This window comes from Rhea americana, unplaced genomic scaffold, assembly GCF_003343005.1.
Source record: "Rhea americana isolate MKP2758 unplaced genomic scaffold, rheAme1 scaffold_41, whole genome shotgun sequence".
Classification (NCBI taxonomy): Eukaryota; Metazoa; Chordata; class Aves; order Rheiformes; family Rheidae; genus Rhea; species Rhea americana.
In genome coordinates this window covers 1,692,185-1,702,674 of record NW_028186546.1, presented here as the reverse complement: position 1 = coordinate 1,702,674, position 10,490 = coordinate 1,692,185, and the positions used below count along the sequence as shown (strand labels likewise).

At 53.9% G+C, this 10,490-nt stretch overlaps 1 protein-coding gene across 3 annotated transcripts in view; it reads left to right on the top strand.

The window, feature by feature from the left end:
* Nucleotides 1-120: 120 nt before the first annotated feature.
* The window catches only part of RNF24 (ring finger protein 24), a 24,295-nt gene continuing 13,925 nt past the window's right edge, over nucleotides 121-10,490 (top strand). The window contains exons 1-2 of one of the 3 annotated variants that reach the window (XM_085314666.1): nucleotides 121-316; nucleotides 777-1,001. In XM_085314666.1, the coding sequence (XP_085170792.1) occupies nucleotides 814-1,001 (188 nt within the window). In that variant the 5' untranslated portion in view covers nucleotides 121-316; nucleotides 777-813. Of the gene's footprint in view, nucleotides 317-776; nucleotides 1,002-5,730; nucleotides 6,164-10,490 lie in introns of those variants that run through there. The other 2 variants (XM_085314667.1, XM_085314668.1) reach the window with 2 other exon arrangements.

Genomic DNA, 10,490 nt, shown 5'->3' with positions numbered 1-10,490 from the left:
TTTTTTTTTTTTTCCGGACTTCCTCAGCCTGTCTTTGTTTTAGCCCCGGCGCGCGGAGCCGAGAGCCGTCTCGCGTTTTTTTTTTTTTTTCCGGACTTCCTCAGCCTGTCTTTGTTTTAGCCCCGGCGCGCGGAGCCGAGAGCCGTCTCGCGTGCCCCGCGCGAGCCCTCGGCGAGGGCGGGCGCCCGCTGCCCGCCGCGGTTCGCCTGCAGTCGCTGAGGGCTCCCCGTGCTCCCGAGTCCCTGCRCGCCGTCTGCGCCCAGCGGAGCAGTGCCAGATCCTCCGTATGTGTCCGCGAGTGCGTGCGTCTCCTGAGGTTTGTTTTCTTTTTTTTTTTTTCTTTTTTTTTCTCTCTTCCTCCTCCTACCTTTGGCAGGAGGTTTCGGTTACATACTGCTCTGGCACGCTCCCTTCCTTTGATCTCGAGTTTCCCCGTCGCGTCTAACGTGTTCGGCAACACGCAGCCCCGGCTCGGCGGCTCCCCTCGCGGGGCTGCTGGGCAGGGAGGTGCAAGCGCGTGTTTCTCATTGTCCCGATTTTTCCTTTTCTTTCCTTTTTTTTCTTTCCCCCCGCCGGCGGGGGGAGAATCGCCTGGGTCCTCGGTTCCTGCTGAAATCGCGTTTCGCCGGCTTTTCTTTGTCTCGGTTGCCGTCGCGCGGGCCTGTTTCCAGTAGGAAGGGCCCTAATTTGCAGTCTGCGAATGGAGGTTTTAAGCAGGAGGCAGACGGACCACGTTGCTCTGTTATTGTTTGAGCAGATCGTTCCTTTGTTTCTAGCTCTTTGCAAGCGCACCATCCTTGGCTGGATTTTTCCATGCTGTTTYGCCACGCCTGCACCGAAACAGATAAAACCGACTGCTTAGATCTCGTTTTTATTAGTTGCTCTGGATTACACAGTTTGCAGAAAACATACCCCAGCTGCAGACCGTGTCCAAGAGAGAGAGCAGCTTCCTACACGACGGATGAATTAGTCACAGGCGTAATCGGAGCATCTCGCGCGCGGTAGGTGTTGGTTGTCCTCTTGTGCTCTGGTGCTCGGGTGAGGAGATGCTTGGCGACGGAGGAGGCAGAGGTGGAGGAGAACTATTAAAGCACGGGGCRTCCGCGGGCGGGGAGGGTACCGTGCTCTCCGTTCGGGTTCACAGAAGCCCTTCGGTAGGTGCTTGCTTACAGGCCAAGAAGTTCAACCAAAGTTAGCGTGACCCGCTCGCGAGCTTTCAACGAAACAGGCCAGAGCCTACTTTGTTGGCTGAGACTTTGGAGGGGAAAAGGCTGAAGGTGAATGAAACCCGGGCTCTGGCTCGGATTACTGCCTTGGTGGATTTGCTTTACTTTTTAAGGGCCTCTGTGGTTTTGAAACGTGACCTTGCACCGCTGGCGCTTTGGAGGTCGGCCCTGCCGCCTGTTTGTTTTGCAGCTCCGATCTGCTGGCTTTAGTGGGAGAGAGACGGGGAGAAGTGTCGGTACCGGCTCCTGGGCGAGCAGAGGCACGGTSATAGGGAGCAGCGGCTCAGTCTTCGTCGACAGGACGGGTGACTTCGGCTCTCGACGTGACATCTGGCTTCTCTTTCGCCCTCCCCTAAGGTCCTTCTCTGGTACTTGTCCAGCACCAAGGGAGAAAAATGCGGTGACACACAAAACTGGAGGTAGAATAGCCTCAGCAAAAGCTTCACTTGGGTGAAAACTTGCCACTGCAGCTCTCTGAGCCTTGCCCAGAGGGCTGGGAGATGGGGAAAATACCTGTCATGCAAACGCCGTACGCCTCATGTGAAATCAGCCCCATCTTGCCAGTCCTGCAGAGTCGCTCTTCAGCGTCCGAGCTGTGCGGCAAATTTTCATATCCGTTTTTTTTTTTTTTTTTTTTTTAATATGTACTGTTTAAAACCATGTCACCAGTGCAGAACTAGCTCCTGAAGCCAGGTAGCTGGTGCATGAACGCTGGCTGTGCCCGGGTGCGTTGTTATGTCAAGGACGTTGCTGAAYTGAAATGAAATAATTACTTGCCGCTTGGTGCGAGAGATGCAGCGCCTCGAAATCCTGCTGACGGGGCAGCCAGGGGTTGCACCAGAGCTCGGTCGGTCCCACTGAGTTCAAAAAATTGTCTCGATGCCTGAAATGAGGCTTTCTCRTGACTGTTTATGTTTGACTTGCAAAAAAGCAAAATACAGGTTTTAGTAGTTCTTACTTTCCTATTGCTGTTTGTTTGACTTCCCACAAACGTTCAGTTTAATAGTCAGCACGTAGCCTGAATTCGCATTAATGCTTTTTGCTATGATAGGTGTAAATAGAACTACTTTAAGCATGTTAAACAAAATATCTTGATTCACTCAGGGCAATTTGCTCTATTGCTTTAGTCATGAGGGCTAGATACTCCAGCTGATGCTTCTAGAGTGCTGTGCCATCTGTGGCAAAAATTAAATACAAATTTGGCCCAGAGCCCGGAAAAATAATAAGCCCTTGCCTTGGATAACTCAGGGTGGAATAACGTAGCCCCCAACAGAAGAAATGCTCGAGGGTAATATGGAAGAGACCCAAATGTACTAATTGATGGATTTAAAAAAAAAAAATTAATCATTACAGCATGTGCCAAAAGCGACGGGGAGGGATGGTTTGATCTGGTTAGCGAGTCATGGGGCTGACACCCACGGGTGACAGTTCTGGGCCCGACAGCGCTCAGCGAGCATCAAGGCTGTCTCGGTCGCACTGGGGAGCTGTCAAAGACACCGCAAACTTCTGAACTCAAAGCAACAAAAACGCAAGCTCTTCCGGCTGCTTTTGGAAGGAGAAAGAAAACTCGTCAAAGGATTTATAGGAGGACCTAATGGGAGGTGGTGGTGATTGCGCTACTCGCTGTCGCAGAGCAAGCAGGCTCCTGTGTCCTCTCGCTGGAGGTGAGGATGGTGAAGAGCACCCCTRCTCGTGGGTGTTGCTACACCCAGACACAGCAAAAAAATACCTTCTCCAACCTCCGTAGGCTCCATCTCGCAGCTGCCTCGGGTGGGATTGTCTCATTTTGTTCACTGTTTAGCCAAGTAAAAGTTTATGCCGACGCTTTTCTGCTGGCTGGGACCCTCCTTCTGGTGTCCGACCGAAACCTACGTTTGATCGCTTTCGACCCGCGTATTTGGTTGCTAGAGTTGTGCAGTCTGAAGGCTGTTTTAGATTTGGGAAGCTCTCACGTGTACAACCCGGGCTGCGGGCTGCTCTGACGGAGGTACCTGCAGCGAGCCAGCAATGAAAGACGCATAGATAAAAATATTCCGGATATTAAGTGACATCTGCCTGACTTCCCAATAAGYGAGAGCACATGTGCCAGGCGGGAAGTGAGCAGATAACCGCTGCGCGCTGCCACCTTTTTTGGCAGGACGGTGCTCCTGCCCGTGCCCTGGGGTGGTGGCACGAAGGGGATCGGAGGAGGGCTGTGTTTTGAGGTGTCTCTGGGCTTCAAGATACTTAGCTGAAGCAGGCTCGGAGGATTTGGTGAAGCGGGACTGGCGTTTCAGGCTGATTCTCCCAGATGCCTAGACRACGTACTAGACAACACAGCGAGACGCAGCTGTTGCCCGGGGACTTTTGTGCTTGTGAACCACGTTGCTGCATGCATGTCTTCAGCCGTCCCTCKTTACAACCGGGGTGTCACCCCCTTGCTGGCTGTGTCAGTCGGAGAAGACATACTGCGAGCGATTAGCTCACAGTCGTAAAACACCACCTGGATGAGGAGAAGATGGAGCAAAACGTGGCCGGGTGCACTCGTCTCCTCCTGCCCCGATGCGTAGCAGCCCCTCTGCGGAGGGGAACCCCAGCACGGTTCTGCAAGTCGCGCTCGCGTGGGGATTGCTCGTTTGCCGCTGGAATGGGGAGCCGCTGTTTGAAGCGATGTGTAAACGGGGGACAGGGTTTGGGCGCTGTTTCACCGCTCCGCGGCACGTATAAAACCGTAGATGTGAAACCTCGGAGGGAGGGCTGTCCTAGGGTTTGAAGTTTCYGCTGGTACTGAAGTGTGTCAGTCTCTGTTATGGTTGGCGTGTAGCTGAACTCCGCGGCGTCTCTAGAAAGAGCTCGGTTTCTGTTTGTTTTTATTTCCTACGATCATTCATAATAAAACAGGGCTTTGTTGACATAAGATAGCTTATACCTCGTATAGACTCTTTTCCCCCCTATGCCTTTATAGCAACGTTGCCATGAAGGCTACGGTTGACTGAGACTTTGTATTGGGAGCGGCAGTGCTGCGCACGTCGCAGCCCTGATTCATTATTTACAGGGCTTTAAAACGACGTTAGACAGGATGCGTGCGGTACAGCAGCGTTCRGAGGTCTGGTGCAACGCGGGCTTTATCTGCAAATGAGCTCCACCATCATCTGGCACAGGTTGGTGCCCCTTGGCTGTTTCAGTCCTCCTGAGAGTGAGAAATTTGGTGCTGGAGATGACTTGTTCAGAAAAGCATGCGTTTGTCATTTGAGGAAGGGAAATAAAACCACTGCGTGCATCGAAGTTGCTGGCTGGTTTTCTCGTGGTATCAGCTGTTGAGCTCACAAATGCACCAGCTGATCTGATAGTAATCAGCAGAACTAATTTGCTTCTAACCTGAGAAAGATGAAGCCTTGTCATCTTCTCTGGGCAGCGACCAGTGGGCTGGGAAGGCCCCTGGTTCCCCTCATTCCCTCTGCTCCTAGGATGTGCCCAAGATCTCGCCTGGGGTCGGAGCTGCGTTGTTCAGCCACTTGCAGAATTGTATTCCCCTCCACAACACGTTGACAAGAGAATGACATAGATGGTCAAACATGTCGTTTTCTGCACATGTGGAACATCTCATGCCCACAAACACATCAAGTGCCAACTGCATGGACTCGCTTGTTCTTAAGCTCTTATTAATTAATTGATTTTTTTTTTGTAAATGTGCTGCCAGAGATACGTCGACGGGTAGAAGTAACAGCCACCCCGGGCAACTCAAAAGTGTGCTCCGCACCACTGTGACAGTAACGAGGAAGGCGTTGGAAGAGACGACATCAGATAGTGAAGTGGAAGCAAGGCAATGAAATTTGAGAGGCCCRAAGTTGATTTATTGAAGCAGGCAAGCCAGGGGGACATTTCAGAGGGTGTGAAGTACGTCAGGCACTGGGGAAAGAAGATGGTCTCAGGGACTGTGGTTTGCACGGCCATGTTACAGGGCAGCGAGAGGAAGACTGCATGAGTTAAAGCTGGAGACAAGGTGGCCTGGAGGTGAATATTGCTTCTCTAGATGAGCTAAAAGATCAGAATTTAAACAAGATGCAGAGGAAGGAGCGATGTGCTTAGCCTTGGCAGCCCGAGGAAGGTGTGAAGGCAGCGCAAGTACAGGGAGAAGCGATGGGCAGGCAAGAGGTTGTCAGAAAAAGCGTCCGTGGTGAGAGTTGGACAGGTGTGACACCTCCAAGGTAGGGTTGAGTGACAGCAGGACAGGAGACACGGGTGGAGGAGAAGACCCGATTAGAGAGGCAGGACCACCCGATGGTCAGGGACCAGCTTCCGCAGAGCAGAACAAGGTTCAGCGCTTCGCTGTGCCCCGAACCTCACGCTGGGTTTGGAGCGAAGGGGCCTCCCTGCCGAGCAGAGCGAAAAGCGGCGAGGCCGGTCTGTGCCGCGGATCTCGGGCGCAAGCATGGGAAGCGGGAGCCGGGTACGCGAGCCCGGGGACTAAATTAGCTGCAAGCAGCTGTGTTGACGTAGCCAAAGACCGTGAGGTCTCGGATTGCAAAGACGACGGGAGCCATCTGGGCTAAAACTGGATCGGCCTTTGGAAAAACCAGGAGAGATCCTGCTAAGGGGGAGGGGAGCGAAAAGCAGGAAGGACGAAAGCGCGGGCCGGGCGCCGCGGTGAGGACTGCACCGCGGGGAGTCTACCTCTTGCAAAATTTTCTCCGCGGATGTTTGGTGGGAGCGAGAGGAAGCTGGCGCGGAGGGCGGGCTAGCTTTGGAGGYTTCGCCGTTGCCGTTTGGAGCTGGCTGATGTGGTTTAAAGGTCGCTGCTGGAGCACGGGRGGGTTCGTCTTGGGCCGCGGTCGGATGTATAAAATTCACGCCGCGAGCTTTGGAGGCCCTCGTCCGATGAGCGGGAGGAAGCGCGAGCGGAGAACTCCTCTGGCTGCTCTTTCTCTACTCCAGCTCAAGGGCTGCGAATGTGAAAAGTAAATAAGAATAACTCTTTGTGCTTTTTATTAACGCAGCGGATTAGCCTCGCAGGAATTACGCAGCTAAGACAGCGTTTAGCTTGCAAAGCGCCTTAGAGGAAACCCCGCCAGGTTCCCAGAAAGACCGCTAGCGAGAGAGAAACTGAAAGTACCGAGCCGGGAGAGCAGCAACGGTCTTATTTTAGCAATCTTCGAGCTTGTGGCCATTTCACTATCGCTGCCTGGAAATAGCAGCGCGCTTCCTGGCTTGGAAGAGTATTTGAAACAAAACTGAACGGGACCCGCGGACGCTTGGCACCGCGGCCGTCCCGCTCCACGGAGATGCTCTGGTGGTGGTGGTGGTGGTGGTGGGAGTGGGAGTGCCGAGCTCCGCCGTTGGAGGTTGCCTCAGAGCCGGACCGAATCCGTGCCCCTGTCTTATGCCGCCGGGGGAAATTCTCACTTTTTTTTTTTTTAAGGTAGTTTTCAGCCTGATCCGTTCCCGGCTCGGATTCGTGCGGTTTTGCCAGCAGGAGGAAAGCGGAGGGGAAGCCCTCCCCTCTCAGCACAGGCTCAGATTGACTTGAAACCTCCCGCCAGGAAAGTCTGCGCAGCCCGTGGGAAAACCCCGTCGCGCTGCCCTCCGGAAAGTCATCCCGGCGGGATGCTCGCATCCCGGCTTCGTCCGGGACGCGAATTCGCCCCAGACGCGTGGTCGGTCACACTGGACGCGGGTGCTGCTGCATCCCGGGCAGCCGGGGCTCGCGGCCCTCGTGGCGATTTGGAGGAAAATTCCTCCTTCCCCCTCTCTTTTCTCTTTTCCCCCCTTTTTTCTTTTTCCTCTCTTTTCTCTTTTCCCCCCTTTTTTCTTTTTCCTCTCTTTTCTCTTTCCCCCCCTTTTTTCTTCTTTTCTCCCCCCTTTCCCCCGTTTTTTCTTCTTTTCTCCCCCCTTTCCCCCCTTTTTTCTTCTTTTCCTCTTTTCTCTTTTTCTCCCCGCTTTTTTCTCTTTTCTTTTTCCCCTTTTCCTACCCGGGCCGTGATGAAGGGCCAGGTGAGGCTTTCTCGACGGCAGCGTGCTGGGCGGCAGCAGGCTCCTACTCTCTGCTTTTGTTTACATCTGGTTTGAAACGTCTTAAACTTACTGGCGAGAGAGTAATGCTAATCCTTCTCAATGAGATCAGCGGATTAGTGTCTGAGATGCTTATTAGGGATTAGAGGAGGCATTTTTTTTTCTTTCTTTCTTTTATGCAGCGTAATGTCATCACCGGACATCGGTTTTACGCAGGAATCTATTTGCTGTTACTAATAGAGATGGGGGCTCTTTCATTTCAAGGGCCAAAATAATTCACAGAATTATCTGCAAACCAAAGAGGTTACAGCAATATCTTAACCCTCCCCCTTGTTCCCTATGGCTTTTCTGTGCAATACTAGTTTTTTTGTTGGGGGGGGCTTTGGCACCCAGCTGTATTCGTCTTTCAGCAGATACGTTGGATTTGCACGCCTGAGTCACTTGCAGCTCCTGCTCGGGTAAATAAGGAGTTTTGCTCCGACAAAATTTTGCAGTGTCGCACCTTGAGGGATCTCGGCCGTTCCTGGAAGGAGCCTGGTTTGACGCTGCTCGAGCAGCGTTTGCAAGGTGGCTTTAGCGGAGGTCGACGCCGAGGGTTTGGGCTGCGCGCGGTCCACCTGCCGCGGAGGGATGCCGCTCCTCCTCCTCCTCCTCCTCCTCCTCCTCCTCGTTCGGCTGGGAAGCGAAGGCTGCTCCCACCCCGGGCTGTTGGGAGCAGCAGGAGAAGGACGAAACTCCAGCATTTGGATTAGTGACGTGGTCACCAACCCGCTCCTCGTCGGCTTGCAAGGAAAAACACGGCCCAGTGAAGGCTTTGGTCCAAACGCCGCCGCTCGGCACSCTCTTGCCATACTGCCCCGCTCCCGCTTTCCCTGCAGATTTGGAAAACGGGCGAAGGCAACGCGGACTCGCTCGGAGCRCCTCTCGCTTGTAGTAAAAGCTTTACGTAAGTACTCCCGGGCGCCACGGGCTCTCGTTGACCTTTAAGGAGATACTTGACGCAGGCCGCCGGCGGCTCGCTCCGCGGCGTTGCTGCTGCCAGCGGTTCGGCGCCCGGGAATTTACAAAGATCCGACAGCAAAGGATTGCAAACCTCCAAACTCGCGCCTGGGCCTTTAGCTTCGCTGCCCCGGAGCCTCGAAGCAGTCGCGGGGTATTTATCAGGCTTTACTCAGTCCACTGCAAAAAAAAGAAAGCCAAATTTTAGATAATTTTAGATAAGTGCTGACCGGCTCGCCTGACCTGATCCCCGCGGTATCAGTAGTGTTTCCTTGTGTTTTTTTCTTTTTATTTACCAGTAACCGAGCTGATTCACATCTTCCCGTGAGCCTAAAAACTCACATTTTTGGTGGAGAGAGCAGAAGGGGAACGTTGGCCCTCGGCTCCTCGCGCAAGTGGGGAAGACGGCGATGATTTAGCACGTTGCGTGTCCTCTGTCTTTGAGATCTGTATAGCTCCCTATGTTCTTGGGTTTATTTGTTTTTTTTTTTCCATCCGACACCCAGCTCGGTCATGCAAACGCAGGAGCTGGAGGGCACCTTTTTCTGCTCCCTGCTACGTCTCAGGGGGGTTTTGCCAACGGGCAGAGCAGAGCGTGGCCGAGCCGGGCTCAAAAGAGCTGCAAAACTTCCCTGGCCTCTGGTAGCTGCCCAGGGTAAACAGTAAATAAATAAATATACATATGTATATATATAGAGCTCCGGAAAACTGGTACTTTTGTGCAGACCAGAGGAAGGGCACGCCAACTGCTTMGCTCATTTTTATGTCGGTGTTAGGAAAAATAGCAAGTGGCCGTGATGCGGCTGCGGTGTAAATTCCCGTCAGGCTGGGGTTCGGGGTTGGGTTTTCCTGCGGGCTTTTGAATACCGTCAGCACCTGCGCGTACAAACCGTGCCGGAAGAGCACGTGTGTTCTGCAACGCCTCTTCCTAAAGCAAGCGGGATTTTCGACAGCCGGCCGCCGGCTCGAAGCCTCCTGCTTCGCGCTCGCCGTTCTCTTTACGCAGTACCGCGTCGCACGCTGAGCGAGTGACGGGCTCTGCCTAGGGCATCCTCGAGGGCCGAAATTCGGGCTCGGCGCCTGCGCGGAGCAGAAGGCAGCGGCATAAAGACGAATTCTTCCCTTCCCGGCCTCGTGCCGCTTTTCCCCTGCGAGGCTTTGCAGCCATCTGGATCCCCACCTCAAAAAAAAAAAAAATCCCTAAGCTAGTAGCAGCCCCGGTTAGCTGAAACCGAGCGTTGGTCCTTCCCGCGCCGCGGCCCCAGCGCTGCCTTTGCGGTTCCCGTACGGCGTGCCTGCCCCTAAAAGTATTTTGCACGGATTATCGGTGCCTCTGCGTTGCACTGATTTTGTTTATTGGTTTATTTATTGCGTTACAGGAGCTTAGAAAAAAAGGACTTGGGGAGTCAAGTCCATCCGGCTGCCAGCAGGAAGGATGGGAGAAGGCTGGTTGCTTCTCTGCTTTGCAGCAAGCTTTTTTCTCTTGGTTTGGTTTAGCGTGATCGTCGTGGCCGCAGCCAAGCGGAGAGACTCCCCGGCTCATCCGTGCGTTTACCGCCGCTTCCCGGGGTTGGGCCCCGGGACRGCGCGCGGAGTTTCCCCGTGCAGGGAGCCGGGCAGGAGGCCGGAGCTCCTCGTAACCGAGCTGAGCGACGGGCACYGCGAATCCCCTGCGGTTTTACCAGAACTTGGCTTTTCTTTGCGGTTTCCGTCAAAACTGCGCCGGCCGCGACGTCCCGGCAGGTCGTCTTCCCCGTTTCTCCCTTTGGCTTTCCGATGCGATCGGGACCGAGCGGGGTGCGCCGGGGAACGCTCTCCCCTGAGCTTCGTTTCCTCCCTAGTCGAAGCTGGATTGAAAAGTGTGGTCGATTTGATTTTATTCTATTTTTTCCCTTTTTTTTTTCCTTCCTCCTCCCCAGTTGCTTCTCGCTCCATTAAACCTYGCGTTTTTATATTTGGCTTTTACATCGCTCCGCCGCCCGGCCTGCAGGCTCGCGTCAGGCCCTCGGTGGTCACGAGGGTTAAAACTGCTGCGCGCTGCCGGGGAGCGAAGCCAGGGAATTTGGTCCCCGGCCCAGCTGGAAAAGCGTCTGATTAACCCTCGGGGAGCAGGGGGAAAACCGCTGTCGGTCCTTGGCGTTCCCTTCTGCCGCCTGGGAAAACCTCGTCGTCGGCCCTTTGCTTTCATCTTAGCCCGTCGGGTTTGCAAAGTATTTTCTCTTTTTTTTTTTTTTTTTTATGTGCACTTGAAAGCTTTTTCCTCCTAGGGGTTTCCCT